This window comes from Bombus huntii, chromosome 7 (assembly GCF_024542735.1).
Source record: "Bombus huntii isolate Logan2020A chromosome 7, iyBomHunt1.1, whole genome shotgun sequence".
NCBI classification, from domain to species: Eukaryota; Metazoa; Arthropoda; class Insecta; order Hymenoptera; family Apidae; genus Bombus; species Bombus huntii.
The window spans coordinates 10,542,199-10,564,890 of NC_066244.1; the positions used below are offsets into that span (position 1 = coordinate 10,542,199).

Here is a 22,692-nt window from a genome sequence, read left to right on the forward strand (position 1 = left end):
TATTATTATAATATTTCAAATTATGTAACTTTTATTCGCCTTTACATCGCTTAAACCTACACTTATATACATATTTACTTATTTAATATATAATCACATTATTTTATACACTAGACAATGTAGCATACCTTTTCTATGTAATATGCATATTTCATTACAATGAAAATATGTAACATATATAATAAAATGATATTTTATAACTAAGGGTATTATTTATTACTGTCGTAATTAGAAAAAAAAAAGGAAAAATAGTGAAATGAATTATAAATTATATCATAGTTAATTTCATTCACAAATCAAACTACACGTTTAAATGATCTATTTCAGTGAAATTATTATGACATCTTCACGACTCTTTGAGTATTTCACTTCCTTTATAAAATTTAAAAAATTTATGGAAGGTGATTCATGTGAATTAGTTTATGATACTTTCCATTGATGACAACAATGAATGATGAGGAACTCTTCTCATATGTCTTAACAAATACTTTTTACTGCCGTAAGTTCTTTTACAATAATGACAAGGAAATCCAAGTCCATAATGATATGCTTCATGCCTGGACTTCATAACATCATAACATTTGTTATTACATATAGAACAGGTGGTTACTTCATGATCAGTATCAAAATGTATTTTACGAGATGTGGTATTAGAGAATCGTTTAGAACAATAAAAACATTGAAATGGTACTATAGGATCAGAATGTTTATGCTTAATATGTTCATCAAACTTTTTATATGTGTTTAGAATGTCACTGCAATGATGACACTTAAGCTCCATTGGTACAAATATAAACCGTTTTCCTTCATTAACAGAACACCAATGCTTGTTCCATGCAATAGCATTAGGAAGACTAACTTTACAGTATCCACATAACAGTTGTGATCTTGAATGATGTTTATTAGTATGAATCTCGAGAGCTTTCTTAGTATAAAATTTAGAACCACATACACAAATATTATATCTTTTAGCAAAATTTACTGTAACACTATTAGATTGTTTGTCAAGTTTTGACTTAACATCCTTTTTGTAAGATATATTATTTGGTTCCGCTTTCGTTTCTTGTTGCTTTTCTTCTTTGCACAAATTACTTACTATTTCACTTGAGGAACCAGAAATAATATCATTACAGGGATTGGTTGGTGAATCTTCTTCAATGTCAATATCAATATTTTCATCAGCAGATTGGATCTTCAAAATACTATGTTTCTCACTATATTTAGATAATTTTAGAACTTCATTAGACACATTAGAATCTTTTGAATGATTGAAATCTTGTAATTGTAATCTTGTAACATTATCTTCACTTGTATTATCTTTGTCAATAATTTCATACGAATCATTCTTTTTCTTTATTGTTATGTTAATTCCAAGCCCAGAATCTCTACCAGAACCACTTCTTGTATCATATCGACTTTTTCTATTTACATTACTTTCTATTATTGGTTGCTTCACATCATTTGTGATAGTACATGTTTTTTTATGCATAAACAATGTATAGGGATTACGAAATATTCTTCCACATAAACAAATATGTTTATGTTTGTCATAATATTTTATATCTGATATATTGTCACTCGTATTCTCATTTTGCATAATTTTCTCTTTATTTTTATGGAATTCAGAATTATCATTATTTGTATATTCAAAAGGCGTGCGCATAGAACTGAATTTCGATTGTAAGTATATTGGAGAATTGAAATATCTGTTTGTGGATAAATGGAAATTCTCTTTCGTTTCTCCACGGCTACGATGAATACGTATATGTTCATAAAAACTCCTCAATGTATAAATACCAAGGCATATGTCACATTGACGAGAGCTTTGCCTGCGTTTCCTACATAATTTTCGTCTTTTATTTTGAATAACATGTTCTTTTCTAATAAGCTTACCCACAGTTTCGTTTTCGTCATTAGAAAATTTTCTTTTTAATTTATTGCTTTTTAAGACAGTACATGTTTCATTTAAATTCTTTAACATAAAATCAGGGGATTCGATTTTATGATAATCAGTTAAGTGTTTTCTTATATTCCTTACAACCTGTTGACACAATGTGCATGTTGATAAGGCTGTAGAATTCCGTGTACAGATTACTTTTTCATTTTGTCTTACTTCTTTAGTTAATTTCTTTTCTTGTTCATTTTGCGTAGTTCCATTGATATGAATATCATTATTATTGCGTACAAGACTATTAGATTTACTTCTTCTTGAATGAAGATTTGGGACAACTTTATTATTATTATTTGATGACGACACATATTGTAACAATGAAGCCTCAGTATGTAATTTATTTTCACTTTTCTTTAATGAAACCTTTTCAAATTTATCTTCCTCTTTCTCAACAATATTAGGATCTTTTTCTTTCACTTTATCAGGATTTTTGAGATATCGTCTTGGTGCTATATAAATACCATGTACTTTCTCTGAATGATATCTTAACCTCCGATTTTCAGTATATTGCCTTCCACATATAGAACAATGAAATAACTTTTTTTTGGATTTCACATAAAATTTAAAATTTGGCAATTCCGTGTTGTTGTTACCTAATACTGGTTGGTATTCGATATATAATGATTTTGAAGTTGTTATTTCCGACGGCAGTGCATTAGATGTATCAATCTTAGTTGTACCTTGCACATTTTTTATAACTTTTAGTGTTTCCCATATTTTATCACATCTTTCAAGTAAAATAATGGGATCTTTTATTTTATATGGAATAGTCAAAGGAATTGATGTTACCTCTCCTTCCTAAAATTATGAAACACATAAAAACTATTATATATGTACACGAGTTTCTATTTCATTAATATTTTACTTAAATAAAATTTATATTGTTATAATAAATAGTATAAAGTACAGTTTAATATCCTTCTTTATCTTTTACAATGTCATATTAACCATAACTTATAAAGTTAAGTAACTTAGTATAGTTTATATAACTTTCTTCCATAAGTATTCTTAAATAAATGTATAATTATCTTAATGAATAATAATAAAATATGTACTTCATAAAATATATATCTAGTATGTTCAATGTTAAAGTTAAAATTATTATTACATAATTATTAATAAAAAATTATGTTATATATCAATATTTATGTATATATGTTTTGTAATATATTAATCTTCTTTTGAATTTTAATAATTCAAACGAATTGTAGTCAAATTTATATTATCATAAAAAAAATATTTACTCTGCAATAAAATATCACATTTACATTTTTATATAATACTGGAACATACAACTTATGTTATGATATGTCAATATCAAAAAGATATGTCAATTTAAAATTCCCGCCACTAGCAAGCTGAGACACAAGCTGATCATCCCTTTTACAATACATAAATATGAAGTGCACTTTTTAATTATAATACCAAACCAAAATTTACTGAACTCTTGACAATAGTAAACTATCTTCATCTAATAATATATTTAAAACTAATTACATCTAAAAATATCTAGCTTCTATATCGAAAAAAAGAAGAATGTTATATATTTGAAAAAAATATATATATATATTAATAATTATTAATAATTATATAATTACTTACCACATTTGATGTATCTTCAATTAAATCAGTTGTACTAGAACATAGAGGTTCTACTTTAGGTATACATGTTAGTAATGGTTTATGTTCAAATTCTTCAATAAATTCATCATCTCCGTAATGTTCATCTTTCTGATCAGGAGATACGTTTTCGAACATTTTAATTTAAGAAGAAGGTTAAAACCTAAATAAAAATTTGAAGTCAATACATTCTGAATATAACCGTATATAAATCACACTAAACGAGCCGACATTTTATTTCCCCCGTTTCACTGCTTATCACTTCCCACCAAAACTATATATAGTATGTAGTAATATATATATATATATATATGCACACTATAATATATAACAAATATATTATAGTACTTATATTAAACAATTGGTAATAGTTATGCTAAGGTAAATAAACTTAGAATTTGTATAAAAGTAGTCACAGGATTGTTTTATTTTATATTGACTATATTACTATCTTAGAATCATCGCAAAAATAATAATACATTTAATATACAGATTACTTACGTATATATTATAATACAGTATTTAATATTTGGTTATACACATTTGAATGAAAGTTTCGTAAAACTCGATTGTATATGAATATGTAAGATATATTAATTTGAGGTTAGTTTAAGACAAAAACATCCATCAATTATAATACATAATACCAAATTTTTCTTTGTTTGTATGTAATAAAATATAATACTGCATTTAACATGGAATTTATTTATTTACATAGTTTATGTAGACATTATGTAGACACAATAATTCTATTGTGTAATTTTTCCAATTCTTCTATATGTTTGTTTCTATTTTCTTGGCTATTTAAATAATGAAATATTTAATAAAACATTGATATATGAATATTTTGACAATTTCAAATATGTATGTATTAATCTTTTTTTAAATATGTAATAATAAATAAAAGTATTTACTGTTATATTTATTTATAGTATACAACACAATTCAAGATGTAAAAAATAACATAAATTATTAATATGACTTAATGTATGAAATTTTGATAATAAACTTAATTTTTTCTTTTTAATAAATTCTTATAATAATCTATATTAATAAATAATATTAATTAATAAATGTAAGCATACTTTTATTAAGCAAATTCGATAATAACCTAGGTACCATAACATAACAAATTTTTCAGTTTATTAAAATTGAAATTGTTAAGTTGAAATCTTTCCAAACACAATGTAAATACAAATATAATGAAATAGATATTTTTATAAACACTGATATTGTGTATTATCATACCAAACATGACAAATACGATCAAATTGTTCAATGCCAGGCATTACAGATTGTAATTATTTTTACTTCATTTAATTTTATTGCGCTATTTGTTAAATCTTTTACCCAAGGCACACAAAATAGTGGTTGCAAATTATATGTACATCTTGAAAAGGGATCCTTAAAACATTAGTCCGTCCCTGTTTGCGTCACATCATAAGACAACAACTCGGTGAATTCATTGAGTGAGGCCCAAATTATTTAGAAATATTAGAATTACAGCCATTTCTCAATAACAGTATTTCATAAGACGTTTCAATCATACTACAGATATAAATAAACACAGTTGTTCAACATATCTTTTTCACTGAACTAATAAGACAACTGACTGTCGCATCAATAGGTTGCGTTATGTTACAAATATATTTTTACAGTAAAGGTTTTTAAACTGTCAGCAATTTTAACTTTACACAAGTATATAAAGCTAGATTACTTATCTAGGCTTTAGGTTCTCTAACATAAAAATTATATCTAGCTTCTGTACTTACATTAGCTGCTGCATCGAAGTCAATGTTTCAACTGAGCTCCACACAATTTGGTATACGTTTACGAGTGTGTTTTATAGTAGAATATGTACAAAAAATAGATTTTTCCTGGCAAAACTGATGCGTATTCAAACAAGAATCACTTGAAGACTTGTTTCGAGTTGAACTGAAATCTCAGATTTTCAATAATTGAGATTTTAGGGAGAATTTTCTTGAGCGTGTCGCTATGAACGAACTCACTTGCACATGTGATTGAAACTAGCAGCCCACTTGCTCCAAGCAGACTTTAGGCTGCGTCCCAACCTGTAGTTGCAGCCTCACGCCCTTTCAGTGAATTGGCTACTGTACATATAATTTACAATGTAATAAAATATTTACTATAATCTTCTTGAAGATCACATGGTTGACGAAGCCAAAAAGGCCTAGTCTGTTAGGATGCAAAAAATATCATACCTATTTCGATATTGTGTCAGCCACAATTGGCTTCCTACTTTCACAAGTCACAGTATGACAATATTCTAGCGTTGTAATCAAAGCAAAAATGTCGAAAAGCAGACAATTTGTTATTTTAACTTTCACTCGGTTATTTTACATATAGAACCGTTCAGTCTAACCGAAAAGCTGTTTGTCCCTATTAACTCTACTAACCTCATAAAATAGATCCTAAATAACGACAAAGAGGAATTAATGATAAAGGAGGTAATATGATATAATATCAGAGAATTCAATTCTGCTTGGAGTTTAAGAGAAAATCAATATATCTGCGTGGTACATACACGTAACCTGCGACACTCGCGCTGTAGACATCCGATCTGCTGCAACGATGATCTGCTGTGCACTTGAAGCACAATTATAACATTTCTTCAAATTATAGATCATATCTGCTACATTAGAAAACCTCGTACTGAATTTGTTTAACATGGAAATTCGGTTGGCTTGAACTTTTCAATACTCAGCACAATTCAATGTAGGATATAAATCCCACTTAAGATGGATGATATTCATTACTATGGATTTATGCAGCCACTTAAACCTAACTTAATTAAAAATGTTGATCTAGTACACCTAAGTAGTTTGTTAAAAATTTAGAAATATTACGAAATAAACATTTAACGTTATAAATATCTTGTCTAAACAGTTTATATGACCATGCCCTGTACTGATGTTAATGGCAATTTGACATAATATTTACACTATACAGTACTAAACTTAATCCAATCTGATCTACTAAGATATTTCCTGGATGGGACAATTTAAGAATTAAAACGTGTATTACATGTTTACAATACATGATATGATAAATGCATAATGATTTATATTATAGTATTTATCAAATACATGATAGTTTATATCAAATAGACAATAGTTCTTGTACAAATTCTATTGCCTGAATTTCACCAATAAGGCTGGATGTCTTGAAATTTACAGACTAGTTTTATTAGTGTCTTGTCACAAGTTTATTAAATATGACAATATGTTATGAAATATTATAATAACGTGTGCTATTAACAAAAATTAAATCCCTGATTTCGTATTCGTTTTGTACTCGTCTCGTACTTCTATTAATTTTGAAGATTTAATTATGTCAAAATGTGACTGTATAAAAAGAGTTGGATTTCCAAATTACATTTATTACTGTATTACATCTGAAAGAATCTGATTCTCATGACTTCACTATCGTGTCGATTTTGTTTCTACAACAGTCATATCGTCAGAATTGCGACAAACAAGGTCATCCAAGTTATATAACAGTAATTGCGCCGGATTTACTTAATTCTCTATAAAATTATTACAATAATGAACATTTGTTTCCGGCAGTGTATATATAAAAGCATGAACACCTATTCACAGATGTCAGTATTTTCTAAGAAAAAGATGTGTGTTCTTATTACTATTTTACTACTTGTTACTTGTGATCTATCTACATCAACTGAAATTTATAATAGAGGTGTTACAGTTTGTAAATGTAAATTTAGTGACGAAATTCTATGTGATAGATTTTTTAATAAAAAGTAACATTTTGTTTAAATACTTAAATATATTTGCAAAAACTTTTATCTAAAGATTTCGTTATATAAAGTAATATTTATAAATTACTTATATATCTAGTAATACATTTTAATGCACTATCTCACAACTCAAGGGAAATAATTAACTTTTCTTATTACAGAAAATAATAGATTACAAATAGGTTCCCAAAATGCTAAATTTTTTCTGGAGATACAAGATTGGCTGTTTAAGTTGAGAAACCAAATTCACGAACGATTATTTGGATTAACAACTACGTCAGCGCCTCCTTTGACAATTGAAATATTAAACTTAGATAAATTTGAATTACAAAATGCAATAAAAAATCATGGATGGCATCTATTAAATTTATGTAAATAAAGATTATTGTGTAATACTAAGTCTATAACTTTTTTATAAATTTATGAATATTAGAGTAGAAAATTAGAATAAAAATAAACAGTAGATTAATGAAGATTAAACATAAATAATCTTTTGTTATAACGTATTAACGTTAATTATTATATCATTAATATTTCCTTAGTTTAATTCATACAAATTTTTATAAATTGTAGCCATCTTATCTTTTGATCCTAATCAAGACTGGGGATTTCGTATTGGTGACTGGTATTTTATACAAAAAGGATTTAATCAAAACGAATATGAAGACAGTTCTGATGAGTTAAATTTTCAAACACCAAGTACCAGTAAGCCAAAAGACACGACTAAAATAGAGACTGAACAGACTTTTGACTTTACAAATGATCCAGAAGTTACGGAATCATCGCAAACGATTTCATCTATAACCACGCCTGTGACGCAACAAATTGATCCGCAAACAACGATAAGAAACACTGAACAGATTGATTCTTCCGAGAGCTCATCATTAACGATGAAAGGGTTGGAAGAGAGTGAAACCGATAGCGACTTTGTTCAGAAAGGGTCTGTAGAAGTTCTTATGGGATAATATAATATTTTATGTCAACACATAACAACATCTCGTAATTTCTTTAAATCCGGCATTTTTATTAAATTGGTCATTTTTATATGAAAATACACATTGATGTTATTAGAATATGTTTGTATATCATACAATGTTCTCACAATGCTTATGGATAAAATGTTATATAAACAGTGAGGTATAATAGAAAAGGGTACTAAAATGAAATGTTTCCATCGAGAAGAGTACACTTTTATTCCATAAAATTTATCATAATTATCTGGGGCAATAAATGATTATAATAATTTTTACATCCCTGTGGAACAAATCGTGATCTTCATGATGTCTTATGGATTTACTGTAAAAAAAAAAAAATATGTCAGTAAAATGTTCAATTTCAACATTAATTAACATTACACCCCACACATGCAAAAATGTTCTACTTCTACTAGAAGCATGAATCAGAATAACAATAAATACATATTACTAGTGTAGGAGATCTTTAATATAGGATTAAGTGTTCTTATTTTACTTGGTTCTCTAATGTTTTTTATCTTGCACTTATTCTTAAATAATGATAATACAAGTAATATATACATAAGATCTACTTTTTAGATATTACTGAAATATAATATGTAAGATTCTATTAGATGTCCCTAAATTTTAAGGCAGAGAGTTAATATTAACTTTGATTGTATCAAAACTAATAATTCTATAATAAACTACAGTTAAAAATAGTTAACACATGATTGGAAAATATATGGAAAATTTTTAATTCTAAATTATTCTACAAGAAATTAATAAGAATGTGGGAAGAAAATTGTTACAATACACGAAATATACAGAAATCCAATTAAACTATACTACAGGAATCCAATTAAACTATACTACAGGAATCCAATTAAACTATACTACAGGAATTCAATTAAAATTCATATTACATAAAAAAGATCACAACATAGAATATATTTAACCAAATCTAGAAAGGAAGAAATAAAGAAAACATGAAAGAAAAACTAAAACTTAGAAGTTTGCATGCTGACCATATATGAGCATCTTAATTAAGTTCCCTCTTCAGGCTTGTAGTACAAATGATGACCATTTGACTACTTCCTTCCCTAGAATGTAAATAAAAAGCGTATACCACTGAATAGCATGCAAAAATTATGTGTTTCTTCTACATATAATCAAATTATATATATTATATAATATTTTATATGTACATTTTACACGTATAATAGTAAAAAATTTATTGTATCCAAATTAGATAACAGTTATATTATTAATTCACAAATCCAGTTTCTCAGTATCATAATAATTTATTTTCATACCATAGAAATAATACAAAAATACATTTACATAATTTGAAACTAGTTAAAAACTATTTAATCAAATCAATACAAAACAATTTCATTGTCATACTTAATGTAAAATTAAAATACTTTATATTTTACTAAAAAACTAGATATGTGTTAATATTACTATTATCTACATTTCTTTTTCATGTTTAAAAATTGTTATGTTTACGAATGTTTTTGATTATATAGATATATAAATTATCTGCCCAGTTCAAATATTATAAAACTGCGTTGAAGAGAATGAACTCATAAATCTAATTATTAGTATGTTCTTCTAAAAAATTTGCAAATTAGTTAGAAGGTATAACTGATGAAAAATGAAAATGCAGAATTAAAATCTAAATAAATATAAAATTTTTTTTATTTAATTTAATACTTAATTTTTGTTTATTATATTGCTTTTCTCAATGATTGAAATTTGTAATGATAAAATTTGTCAACCAACATTTTAATAATAATAATAAGTATTAGGTTGTCCGAAAAGTGTCTTTCTTTACAGATACATCTTTTAGAACAATGTATCTTTATACAAACATGAAACCTAATCTGTCAAACATTGTGATCTTTATCTTGATAGAACAAAATGGATCATGCGTAATTCGATAAAATAATATAATAATATAACGAAAAAAATAATTTGATAAAATAATATAACGAAAAATGTTGTGCATCCATTATTTCCTTATAAAACGAAAGAAACTTTTCGAATGACTTAATATATATGTAATAATCCAGTGTATATTGAAGTTCAATGGAAGTATGAATAAGAAATCTATGTAAATCAATATCATTTTGCAGCTGACAGACAAAAATTAATAAAAAAAATATATATATGTATTTATCAGATCCTATTAAAATATTTAAATTGAAATAAAATTACAAATAAATAATATATATACAAACGTTATCATCAAATAAATATATATTGCCATCTCCAAATTATTTTATATTATCAAAAATTTTAATAAACTATTTGAAAACTTATTAATTATATTGTGAATGTAATGACATTAAGTAAGGGGTATTATTTAAAAATAATAATGAATTGAAAAATAGGTACAGTATTATCTTACCTTTTTAGATGCAGCTCCTACTTTACTCTTCTTTGTACCCCTAACCTTCTTCATTCTGTTTTTACGTTCTTTTCGCTGCTTTCTTGTCTGTTTTTGTTTTTCAAATAGTCCATGCCTAGCTAACCTGTATTTAGGTTCAAATTTTTTTGCGAAGTCCAATGTATCATAGATTAGTGCAAATCCAGTTGATTTGCCACCACCAAAATTAGTTTGGAAACCAAACACAAAAACTACATCTGGCATAACTTTGTACATTTTAGCTAATTTTTCACGTATTTCTGTTTTTCGTACTGATGAATGTCCTGGATGGAATACATCCACAACCTATAGAAAAAACATTGTTTTATGAGTACAAAAAGATAGATGAATTAATTGTAATAATAATAGAAATTTCTATCTTCATTAATTATTAGTTGGTGTTGAGATAATATACGCATAAATAGCATGATACACTTTCACATGTGATATGACAGCAAAAGACAAAAATCTAAGGAAATGTTACTTCAACTAAAAATAAATAATAAATATTAATATACATACCATTTGTTTTCGGCATAATAACCGATTGCTCATGAATTTTCTGGTTCTAATCGTAACAGCACCTTCCGTCTACAATAAAGAACAATAATCCAATTTCGAGGTTATGTTTTGATTTTCATTATCTTCATTACAATTATATTGTCTTACATAAAGATATTTGAAAAGATATAAAAAACATTTAATTTCATAATTTCACTTTTGTATTTAAACAAAATATTTCTATTTACATTTCATTCTTCAGTTATAGTGTTATACCATTAATGAAGATGTCACGCTATAATAATATAAATGTTAGATATTCATAGAGATGGTATCAATGAATTATATTTGTAAAAAACCAAGTAATTATACGTCACTGATAACATTTTAAGGAAATATTCCATACTTTGTTCAACGATTAATTAATAATTTTGGGATATAAAATACATACCATTTTGCTTGATTATGGTACCGCTAGCAAGAGGACTGTTACGGAAACATGCAGCGCGATCTATAATCTATCCGACGAGACATGACTCTCGAATGTTACTAGTCAGCAGCCAATGGTTATAATCACAGCAATCAAATTTTGTTTACGTTTACTGCCTCGTTTCGTTGAACAGACTATACATATTACCAAATATACCATCGCAATTATTCTATGTAACAATACAAAATTTTTCTTTTTGTATCAACTGCATAATTAAACAAAATAATTATTTAAAATGTTATACAATATTGTTAAGTATTTTAGATGATATGTAATCATTAAAAATCAGAGTAATGTAACATTGTCTTTATTTAGACTTTAAATTTTATTAAAATATCTAGAAGCTTTCAATAAGTATTTAAAACAGTTTTATCACATTATTTTATAATAAAATACTATTTACTTAAAATAGTATTACTTTTAATATTATTAAAAATAAAGAAATATTTTTAAAAAGTGTTGTTCGTATATTTGGATTTTTGAATTTGTATCTTACTGTAAGCAAATTTGAAAATTTTTTTAATTAAAATTTTTCTTTATTTCACTGTAATTTCAAATCACATAGAAATTGTGTAATATTAATTTGTGAATTTCTTTGTTTTAACATACATAAACTAATTATTTACTACTTTATCGATGAAGTATTGGGACAAATATTCGTGAAACTCTTAAGAAGACCGTAATTGCATTTGGCGCTGACTGCAATTCTTCGACCATCTGATTGGTTCTCTTCCGTGTAACGTCCATTACTCTCCTAGGAAGTTTCGAGAACGGGTACGGTACGGGCAGTAATATTGGTGAGAGTTCTATACGCTTACAACCGTTCGTCAAATAGTATTACGTGGAGTGAGACGAGCATTAACAGCACACGAATATTTTGCACGAGTAGCTTTTTTTCTGCTAGTACAGGTAAGACTGAACACAAATAATCGTAAGGTTCAAAATATTTTAGAAAATATGTCCAAACGGACAGAATTTTCATGGTTGAATCGTGCGATCGATTATGAACTCGCGAAATTTTCTCGAGGTAGGAATTCGCATAGCGGTAACGTGTAGAGTCAATTTATGGTATAGTATGAGAATATTATGGAATATTGTAGCGATTTTCAGAACATTTTACTGATTCGGGAATTTAAAGTGGATGTTTGAAGGTTGAATAATAGTTGTATGCTTGTTGAAGCATATTGTATATTACGAAATACTCGTCAATAAGTTTTATCATAGTACAAGTCGTGTTCGTCCATGACTCGCACTTTAACGTTGAAAAATGGTGGATGTTCCCCTATTGCCTTACTCGTTCGTGTCAATACCAAACGTGGTTGAAGTTGCAGAGTATAATCTGTCACTTAAGACGTAATAAGTTCTAATTAGATCTCCAATTTCACTTGTACCGTTGAAATTGGAAGATAACGCTAATTTTTTTTTGCTTTGGAAAATCATTATTTTATCCTTTATTACTCTTTTGTTACTCAATTTTTTACCGGCAGTCCAAACCTCCAGTATCTGCGTATGTATATGTGCATATACATGTATGCGTTAGTAGAAGGATCTAGAAAGTGTAGTGTTCTTTGTTCGCGATACGACAAACACTGCGTTAGATTGGAACGAGGTTTTAATTTTCTTTTTTATGTCAATTAATTATATTTTATCATCTTAAAATATCATGTCGTCGCCATTTTGAAACGAAACACGCACATGGATACAATTTGCTGGACTTTTCTACGAGCGTATTAATACACTTTAAAGACTTCTCTACGTTAATTATAACATTTTTATTCAGCTTTAAGTCGATTATAAAGGTCTCTCAAGTTTTAAATAATTTTTCTTTTTCATTTTATATATATACTTCTAATTATGCTATATCGATATTAAAGTTAGAAGTATTTGAAGTTCAAGGTCATTACAAGTAATTTCCATTTTTAAAACGTGTATAACGTATATAAATATCAATAATATATTTTAGTATTTTGATCTTAAGTTATCTGTCTCAAAAACAATGAAGAAATATAAAGTTCTTTTTCTTCAACCTTTTGCGTTTATCTATACTTAATGAATTTTAATGCAAATACATAACACTACATGAGTAATGAGTTCATGGTACATGTGTCAGGGACATACGTCCCTAAATTGCATAAAGATTAGTATCTCAATTTGGTGTTTGATTTTTGCTGTTGTATTTTTTTTCATTATGCATCTGTTTAATATATTATAAATATAATTAAACAAATAATCATCTAATAAAAAAGTATAGTTTATAACTGCGTGATACTTTTACTATACTTCATAAAACTACTGTAACAGATATTAATACAAAACTGTTTTTGATGTTTAATACATTGTAACATACATGGATTTAACTATGTTTCCATATATAAATTGACATACTTATATGTGTATTTACCTGCAATTTTATTTTATTATTTTGAAATAATTTTGTTCTAAAAGAAAATTTACATTTATTGTCATGAATATAACTGGTCTGCTACATAAAATTAAGTATTTATTACGAAATACGTACATCATGCATATTAATGTGAAAGGAAAATTGTACAATAATGAATTACATATTTATGTTATTCAAGTTGAGGAATGTTTTCACACTAGAATAATCAGCCTCTAATATATATATCTAAATATATTATATGTAAATAATTAGTATACATAATGAATAATAAAATCTAATATAATATATACGATAAACGTTATAACATTAATTTTATCAAAAGTACCTACATATTTTTAATAATTGTAAGAAGAAAACGAAAAAAAAACCAAAATATTATTTTGATATGTTTAATAGTTCGCGTTAAAGTAAATATCGTTAAGTGATTATAAAGATATTAAATATGTAAAAACGATAGATAATTAAAATGCATAATCATAATAATATTTTCTCTTTATTTGGTCTTTAGCAGGAGCAACATAATTACAATTGAAGATCGTCCAAAGGAAATAAATCAATAAAAATGGTAAAAGAAACTACGTTTTATGATGTTTTGGGTGTGAAACCTGGATGCACACAGGAAGATTTGAAAAAGGCTTACAGAAAACTTGCCTTAAAGTATCACCCTGATAAAAATCCTAATGAAGGAGAAAAAGTTCGTATTTTTAATGTAACAATGTGCTAAAGATTTTAATTAAATGTTGTAAAACAAAAGTTTGACTATTAAATTTAATTCTCATGTTACAGTTCAAACAAATCTCACAAGCGTATGAAGTATTGTCGAATCCGGAAAAGAAGAGAATTTATGATCAAGGCGGAGAACAAGCTTTAAAAGAGGGTGGGGGAGGAGGCAATGTGTTCTCTTCGCCAATGGATATCTTTGATATGTTCTTTGGTGGAGGTTTTGGTGGAAGGGGTCGTAGGAGAGAACGCAAGGGTCAAGATGTTATACATCACTTATCCGTTTCACTAGAAGAATTGTATAAAGGAACCGTACGCAAGTTAGCTTTACAGAAAAATGTCATTTGTGATAAGTGCGAAGGTACATATTATATAGTAATATTTATTAAAGATGTTTTGAACGTGTGAAATGAAATGTTGCACATTAAAATATTTTTATCAGGTATTGGTGGGAAGAAAGGTTCTGTGGAACAATGTACAACATGTCATGGTTCTGGTATGCAAGTTCAAATACAGCAACTAGGACCTGGAATGCTACAGCATCTGCAAAGCATATGTGTAGACTGTAAAGGTCAAGGAGACCGCATTAATCCACGTGATCGCTGCAAACAATGTGGCGGCAGAAAAACCATTAGAGATAGGAAGATTTTGGAAGTTCATGTTGACCCAGGTATGGTACATAACCAGAGGATTGTTTTCGCTGGAGAAGGTGATCAGGAACCAGATTACGAGCCAGGAGATATTATGATTGTTCTTGAAGAGAAAGAACACGAGATTTTCAAGTTAGTATTTTATATAATTGTTATGTTTAATATACACATCACATTTAACAGTATTGTATCGTATTTGGATTATAATGCTTATTAATTATATTATTTTAGGCGTTCGCGTCACGATTTAATTATGAGGATGCAATTGGAGCTTGTAGAAGCTCTTTGTGGGTTTCAGAAAGTAATTCGTACTTTAGACGGGCGAGATTTAGTTATAACTTCATATCCTGGATCTGTTGTAAAACATGGAGACCTAAAGTGCATTCTGAATGAGGGAATGCCGATTTACAAAGATCCTTTCACACACGGCAGGCTTATAATTCAATTTGTAGTGAATTTCCCGAAATCTACGGATCCGTCTGTCATTTCAACACTCGAACAATGTTTACCACCAAGAGAAGAGGTTATAATTCCAGAGGGAGCAGAAGATTGTTCTCTGATGGACTTGGATCCAGATCAAGAAGTGAAGCGAAGAGAACAACGACAAGCGTATGAGGAAGATGAAGGAGGTTCTTCCGGAGTTCAATGTGCCACGAATTAATTCAATTACATCAATCTCACAATAAATATGATCATTCTTTCATTTTAAACTTTTGTCCCATTCGCTCGATTCTGAATCATATGTATTAACAGAAGGACGAAAAAATGCGGACACATAACAGTTTTTCAAGACAGATGACAAAAACCTGAGAAAAATGTTTAGATAAGTGCACGACTGTGAAACTTACACCTGCGGAATCACTATTGATTCTGGTATAAAGATCACATACACAAATACTGAATTGTATAGGAGACCTTTAAACGCTGTTGATGGTACATTTATTATCATTTCTGAATTAAACTATAAATTCTGGTGAAAGCTGGTAAACTGGTTACAAATTACTTCATCGCTTGCTGTAGAAAAGTATTTAAAGAGATGTACTTATCAGTAAGCAGAGTGATAAGGAAAATTGAATTTATTCAACATCTAATGTGACGTCGTGTAACGTTAATAACGAAAGCAAAACATAATCAAGTCCATCGTATAACGCTGAACGTTCTGATTACTTTCTGCTATTTGTGAATATCTTTCTGTTCTGTTCTGTTCTCGACTTTCATCGATACGCGCATACTGCAAATGCGAGAAGTAAAGTTAGACAGTCGAACAAAATTAGTAATCTTACCTGTATTCGTATATTCCTTGAAGCTCTTTAAATTATTAGTATTTTATTACAATACAAGCTTCTGGAATTTAAATCGATGTCTACATTAGTAATATGACGATCGTGAAAATAGTATGAAATATCGATGAACACATTTATTATAACAGAAATAAAATGTAATCTTGATCTATAGACTTCAAAATTACTTTTTTTTCAGTGGTACATTATTCCATTACATGTAGGTAGTGTTTAATATTTGTTTATAGTCTCATATAGTGACATATGACGATATTAAAAAAAAATCTTGTTTATTCAAAATACAATTCGTGGAAAAAATGTGGTTCCTGTGTGTGTATAACTGGACTTATACCTGCACGTATTCATTATCTGTTGTAATAAAAAATAAGATTTGTGCGTTCTAGTATTTATTTATAACCATAATACTGGAACTGAAAGTAAAAAGTATAATTTCAGTAAATGCATTCAGTAACGTTATAAAAAAAGTTGCTCTTTTTAATATCATAATATATTTCGTTAAAATTGAATAATGCGCGTAAACAACTGTCCATTTTAATGGTCGTACGGCTGCATTAAATTAAACACGCCTTCAATCTTCACATAATTTACTGTATACTAGGTCATGTACTCGCCCGCAATTACTATAGCGAATTAAAATAGACGCGTATTATAATCTTATTTATTATAGATAAATTGGTGATTGATTAGTACGATTTTCAATCGTGTCAAATAAATTGGAAAAAGTATAATGTCAAATATGTCAAAACAAAGAAAGGTGTTTAAAATTCGACCTCTGATCCCTCATGTGCATGTTATATTTCAATTTTCTTCACAATTAACACATACATATGTATGTGTATATATACATATACTTTTAAGAAAATTATTTTCCTAAATTTTCAGTTTTAGTTTAGTTTAGTTAAGTGTCGGCACTTACGAAAGATTTATTATGCACGTATAAATTTAAACGGAATACGCATGCGAGTATATTAAATAGTGGCATTAGTAGGAGTAACAATGTTAACGTGCCTTTGAGTTACGTAGAATAGCCTAACGATGGCGATATAATCGCGGCGAGGGTCGATGTTTTTGTAACGTGCGTATACGAGTGCCCGAAAGCCAGACGTCGGAGATGCCGCAAAGGTTTCTGGGTATGCGGAGGGAGCCATATTTTTCCAATATCAGTTACGCGAAAACAGCGTACGCATAAGATCTGCAAAATGGAATTTCGTTCGATGGTTGGTGTCGAAGAAGTGTTTCACGAAAGAAAGTGATTACGAGATAGAGAACGAGGGATCAGTGCGAGAAAGCGAAGTAACTGTGCTAGTCAGAATATAATAAGCGTGCGTTTCCACGCGATCAAGAAGTGAGGTTCGGTGAAAACGATGAGCGCGGCCCGCGCAGGTGTTCGAGTCGAGAAGAGGGTTAGTTAACTTAACCCGAGTTCGTAACCGCGACTGGTGGTAGTGGTGGTAGTACTAGTGGTGGTGGTGGAGGCAGTGGTGGTGGTGGTGGTGGTGCTACTGCTGCTGTGACGATGACACAGCGTCATAACACGACGTACGTCCGTCCGTGCGATTTAACGCGAATTGTTACGGCAATATAAAGTGTTTTTTGTACCGAGAGTGCATTCGCGCCATTACCGATCGAGTGAGTCGTGGCTCGGTCACTATTAACCTTTACGTATTCAGTGTCGAAGAAAATGGCTTTCTTCTTTAGTGTGTGAACGAAGATTCAGAGTAGCGTATTTTTTTTTAGTGACAGTGGCTCGTAATGACATAATCGAATAATATTTCGTTATTTCTCGGTTGAGAAGTGCGTACATGTGAAACGGAGTAATCAGAATTGCGACCGCGAATAACGCGACGGGACCGTGGCAATGACACAACGACCTCAACGACCCGACTTTCTTACATAGTTCAATTTTTCTTGTTTAGAAGTGTGGCATTCTTTTTCACCAAAGTTTACTTAAACGTTACTCGTTGACATCTGCAACGTTGAGAAAAGTCTCTGACTCGTAACGTCGTTTTTTCGGTGTAACCTAGTACACGCGTTACAAATAACAGTGTGTTGAAGAGTCTAGGTTAGTTGAATGCTTGGCCCCATTGTGTTGTTTCGACGCGACTGAATCGGTGAACGAGACAAATGAGAGAGCCGTCGCTTTGTAAATCGACCTTGTAAATGACAGCAGAAGCGTAATTTCCTAATAAACAATGTTATCCGCTTGCTCTACATCGAACCGGTATAGGGAATGACAATTTCAAAGGAATTGTTTTCTTCCTACTGCAGATGTCATAGGATTTATTTAACGAAACACGATTTACTTATCCATTGTAAGTAATTATTCGATTTTGAGTTGTTCTTTCGTAAAAGAAATCTATTGACCCGCATAAGCATACAATCGAAAGAAAGTGAAATAACGTTCTTATTATCGGAGCAATCAAGTTTTCAAAACAAAAACATATTAACTAAATGGAAGATGTCGACTCGTCTTATTATTTTCTTGTAACATGTGATCGTCGGATAAGGAGAATAACACCGACGTAATTTTACTGTGATCTCCGACGCATTAAAATCACGAACAACCAACGAAACCAGTACCATGGTAGAGTGCACCGATCGTAAGAGAGAGGTTAGACGGACATTGACCGGTGAATAGCGCGTGTCTGTGATCCGACGGATGCTCTCCAATTTCAAAATCTTGGCACCGTTAATACGAGTCTGTAATTAGAAACAAGGAAAGTGTTTGTGAACGTGCATGTGATTTAAAAATTGGCGAAGAAATTAAGAATCGAGCGAACGAAGAACAATCGGTGAAACTATCCATTTGGTATGCCGTGCGCGGTAAAGCCAAGGATGTCGAAGAACGAGAACGTGGATGACAGGTGTGAGATTGTAATGATCGGTGAGCGTGCGTGGCCAAGAGGAACGACCGAAAGAACGCGGTGGATTTCGGTGGTGGGAAACGCGTGATCATTCCCGTTTATGGAGGATGCAGCAGAACCTGGAGGTGTCTCCACGTAGGCGTGCTACCTGCGTTCCAGTGATGTCGGTGTCGGGGTTACTTGCAGCGCTGCTGGACCTGGACCATGGCCGGCAAGCCTGAGCAGCCGTCCACGCACCCTGCTCTCCCGAATCACGGTCATCATCATCATCATAATCGACAACAGCAGCAACAACAGCAACAACAGCAGCAGCAGCAGCAACCACAGCAGCAACAGCAAGAGCAACAGCATCCGCAGCACGCACAGGGGATTCAACAAAATAGCGTTCTAGTCTACGTATCGGGGGAGAATTTTGCGTACGCGACGGCGGTCGGTCAGAATGCCGCCGCCGCTGCTGCTGCTGCTACCGCAGTCGGCTATCAGTCTCCGCAGCAGGCGACGTACGCCGGCATTCTGCCGCCGCAGGTGGCGACGGCGGCGGCGACGTTTCCCGCCAAAACCGCCATTTATTGCAACGATAATAACAGCGCCGTTGGTAGCACGGTTGCCGTAGCTGGCAGCAATAATTGTTGTCGGTTAAAAACACTCGAGTATGTGTCCACCGATGGAGAGTCGAGCCGATCGGCACGATCCATGTCAACCAGTAACACCGAAGACGAAGAAGATTACGGAACGATCGTTTCCAACAACGGTTTATTATACAGACAAACGAATCTAGTTGAAACAACCAGCACGTCCGCGACCACAACGATGACGTGCGTAGTGTCGGCGTGCGACACGAAGAATCCGGCGAATCGAAATCCATTGGAAAACGACTCGAATAATACCGAAAACCTCGCAACCAATAACGTAGAGCCGATCGGCAGGGTGAACGCCGGTGAGATGCTGCCCAACAAGTTATTTCCATCGAGAATCCACGGTGAAATTTATCCAGCTGGAGCGAGACTAGCTGACACGGGTTATAACAATAGCGGCAGTCAAATCACGCAGGGTAATCTCGGGGAGGGTTGTATCAGTCTTTTAAACGACGACGCTTGTGTCGCGTACGTACGGCAGGCAAACGAACCGTCTCAAGCGTCCGCGAGTGTTTTTCAAGGCGACAGTGTCGAGCAACGTATCAATATGGACGAGAAGAGCCGGCAACAGGACGGTTTCGATAACCAAACCGGCTCGTCGCTTTCTTCGTCCAGTTCGAACGTCGGTGTTGTCAGTGGTGGCGGTAGTGTTGTTGTTGTTGGTAGTGGTGGTAGTGGTGCGACTAGCTGTGACTCTGTCCGATCTGATACCGGTGAATCGTCGACTTATAGTAGCCTGAGCAGCCCCGAAAGTCAAAGTCAATCGGCACACGACGGCTTGTCTGCCGCGACGACGGTTAACGGCGGCGGTTCGTGCGCGCAGCAGGCTGCGCGTCAACCGCCGCTTCCGCGCATCAACAACCCGAACAATAACAATAATCAAGTTCAACAAAATGTAGTGCTGACGATGAACGGTAGTGCAGTGATTACGCAGCAGCAACAACAACAGCAGCAGCAACAAGCGATTACGGTACCACGTGGATGGAAAAGGATATGCACCAACGGGGTCATCATTTATATCAGGTGAGTTCTCTTTCGTTTTTTCCGGTCACGATCACTTTCTAATTGGCTTGTGTGCAATGTGTGTTCACTTCGTTTTTCATTCTGTTGTTGCGTAATACGTTGGAACCAAAATGATTATATTTTCTATTTTCGAGTGTTGTATTTCGGAGTATAATAATATTATTTGTACGTATGGTAATTATAGTAGATGCTTTTGTTTAACGCGATATTTGAACGATTCAGTTATTGCTATATGTGTAATGCAATGACGAAACGACTATCGTAATTCGTATGGAAGACAGATAGATTTCGATGTATAACGAGAAACGAAATTTTGTCCAATTAAATTTCATGAAATGTATCTTCATTTTTTACGATATAGTAATTTAGGTTATGCAACTTATATAATGCATATCACATACTTCATGATATGCAGTTTTTAGAATGACTGCGTCTGTTTATTAACATTGTATTATTCTTAATTTGCATTCACGTTTGTATTAATTATTCATCGCTTTAGTCTTTGTAAATTATCTTAATGGCATCATTGATTTGCAAATATTCCGAGTTAAATTAAATAAAAAAAAATTGAGCGGAATGTGAATATACAGATAGAAAAAATAGAGATTTTCACGAATTGTTAAATATTTTCGACGAAATAAATAATTCTTCAAATTACATATTATTAGTTAATTTATAGTTTAAGCTTGAAATGCTATACGTAGATGATTATAATTCAACTAAATAAAGCTAAAGCTAAATAAGCGTATACAATCGCGTTTCTATTTCAATAAAAGACAACATTAATTTTACCGAAACGGCATTTTTATTAAACGCGAAAACTCGAGATCTAAAATTGGTAGTTTCGCTATCGACATTCGCTTGCTTCGTATCACACGAGAAATAAAGAAATACGATTGTTAATCGCATAAAATCGTTGAGCGCACGTAAAAATTTCTATTATCGCGTTATTCAGAATTGATTTCATCGGGGTTTGTCTCAGTGGTTTGCGGGTTAGTGGTATCGATCCGCGGTTAAATGCTCTTGCTAGAACTTTAATTTCGCTAATGGAATTAAACTGCGTCCAGCGTCGGGCAAATAAGATTAGCGAAGTGACTGGTAAATTAGGATAGAAACCGGGAGACACTGCCACGTGAGAGATTCCCCTCTTTTGTGCGTAAGGTCGTAAGGCATGGTGTGGTCTCACAGAGAAACCAGATCGTTAGTCAAAAATGACTTACGGCAGTTCGTTCTGATAATAAAGCATCGAGCGTAACAAGCGCTCGCAAGATTCGTCACCTAAGCACAGAGACACTCGCCTCTTCTCTCGTCGTAGATCTTAAAAAGGTTTTGTCCCCTTTCCGTCCTTTGTAATCTTTCCCGACGTTC

At 31.2% G+C, this 22,692-nt stretch overlaps 5 protein-coding genes across 8 annotated transcripts in view; 3 read left to right on the forward strand and 2 right to left on the reverse strand.

Moving 5' to 3' along the window:
- LOC126867405 (uncharacterized) lies at positions 1 to 6,389 on the reverse strand. Of its 2 annotated transcripts, XM_050621831.1 has the most exons (5): positions 6,117 to 6,389; positions 5,794 to 6,003; positions 5,344 to 5,682; positions 3,554 to 3,734; positions 1 to 2,749 (listed from the first exon to the last, which is right to left on the reverse strand). In XM_050621831.1, the coding sequence occupies exons 4-5, from the start codon at positions 3,707 to 3,709 to the stop codon at positions 416 to 418; spliced, it is 2,490 nt and encodes an 829-aa protein (XP_050477788.1). In that variant the 5' UTR covers positions 3,710 to 3,734; positions 5,344 to 5,682; positions 5,794 to 6,003; positions 6,117 to 6,389; the 3' UTR covers positions 1 to 415. The 2 variants fall into 2 exon arrangements, with proteins under 2 accessions (XP_050477788.1, XP_050477789.1); XM_050621832.1 differs by having other exon boundaries at positions 5,344 to 5,679; positions 5,794 to 6,389.
- Positions 6,390 to 6,688: 299 nt separating this feature from the next.
- Positions 6,689 to 9,107, forward strand: LOC126867408 (uncharacterized). The gene is made up of 3 exons (XM_050621839.1): positions 6,689 to 7,288; positions 7,511 to 7,720; positions 7,923 to 9,107. The coding sequence occupies exons 1-3, from the start codon at positions 7,138 to 7,140 to the stop codon at positions 8,312 to 8,314; spliced, it is 753 nt and encodes a 250-aa protein (XP_050477796.1). The 5' UTR covers positions 6,689 to 7,137; the 3' UTR covers positions 8,315 to 9,107.
- On the reverse strand, positions 8,518 to 11,853 carry LOC126867411 (40S ribosomal protein S24). Of its 2 annotated transcripts, XR_007690285.1 has the most exons (5): positions 11,689 to 11,853; positions 11,259 to 11,327; positions 10,719 to 11,042; positions 9,331 to 9,405; positions 8,518 to 8,645 (listed from the first exon to the last, which is right to left on the reverse strand). XR_007690285.1 is itself a non-coding variant. In XM_050621842.1 (4 exons), exons 1-4 carry the CDS (start codon positions 11,689 to 11,691, stop codon positions 8,643 to 8,645), a joined length of 399 nt encoding a protein of 132 aa, XP_050477799.1. In that variant the 5' UTR covers positions 11,692 to 11,853; the 3' UTR covers positions 8,518 to 8,642. The 2 variants fall into 2 exon arrangements, 1 of the variants encoding a protein (XP_050477799.1); XM_050621842.1 differs by lacking the exon at positions 9,331 to 9,405.
- Positions 11,854 to 12,463: 610 nt separating this feature from the next.
- LOC126867406 (dnaJ homolog subfamily A member 1) lies at positions 12,464 to 17,177 on the forward strand. The gene is made up of 5 exons (XM_050621833.1): positions 12,464 to 12,636; positions 14,640 to 14,825; positions 14,918 to 15,212; positions 15,294 to 15,633; positions 15,733 to 17,177. Exons 2-5 carry the CDS (start codon positions 14,694 to 14,696, stop codon positions 16,160 to 16,162), a joined length of 1,197 nt encoding a protein of 398 aa, XP_050477790.1. The 5' UTR covers positions 12,464 to 12,636; positions 14,640 to 14,693; the 3' UTR covers positions 16,163 to 17,177.
- A 660-nt stretch (positions 17,178 to 17,837) lies between these two features.
- LOC126867402 (mucin-17-like) overlaps positions 17,838 to 22,692 on the forward strand; it is a 381,530-nt gene continuing 376,675 nt past the window's right edge. The window contains exon 1 of one of the 2 annotated variants that reach the window (XM_050621826.1): positions 17,838 to 21,324. In XM_050621826.1, the coding sequence (XP_050477783.1) occupies positions 19,871 to 21,324 (1,454 nt within the window). In that variant the 5' untranslated portion in view covers positions 17,838 to 19,870. The remainder of the gene's footprint in view (positions 21,325 to 22,692) is intronic. The other variant, XM_050621825.1, reaches the window with a different exon arrangement.

Excerpts from the sequence above, each read along its gene's own strand:
- LOC126867408 (XM_050621839.1), top strand. The coding sequence starts at position 7,138 with ATGAACATTTGTTTCCGGCAGTGTATATATAAAAGCATGAACACCTAT. Across the intron at positions 7,289-7,510 it reads AACTGAAATTTATAATAGAG|AAAATAATAGATTACAAATA; the intron begins GTGTTACAGTTT and ends TTCTTATTACAG. Across the intron at positions 7,721-7,922 it reads ATGGCATCTATTAAATTTAT|CCATCTTATCTTTTGATCCT; the intron begins GTAAATAAAGAT and ends TATAAATTGTAG.
- LOC126867405 (XM_050621831.1), bottom strand. The coding sequence starts at position 3,709 with ATGTTCGAAAACGTATCTCCTGATCAGAAAGATGAACATTACGGAGAT. Across the intron at positions 2,750-3,553 it reads TTGAAGATACATCAAATGTG|GAAGGAGAGGTAACATCAAT; the intron begins GTAAGTAATTAT and ends TCATAATTTTAG.
- LOC126867411 (XM_050621842.1), bottom strand. Across the intron at positions 11,043-11,258 it reads TATTATGCCGAAAACAAATG|GTTGTGGATGTATTCCATCC; the intron begins GTATGTATATTA and ends TTTTTTCTATAG.
- LOC126867406 (XM_050621833.1), top strand. The coding sequence starts at position 14,694 with ATGGTAAAAGAAACTACGTTTTATGATGTTTTGGGTGTGAAACCTGGA. Across the intron at positions 14,826-14,917 it reads ATCCTAATGAAGGAGAAAAA|TTCAAACAAATCTCACAAGC; the intron begins GTTCGTATTTTT and ends CTCATGTTACAG. Across the intron at positions 15,634-15,732 it reads AAAGAACACGAGATTTTCAA|GCGTTCGCGTCACGATTTAA; the intron begins GTTAGTATTTTA and ends ATATTATTTTAG.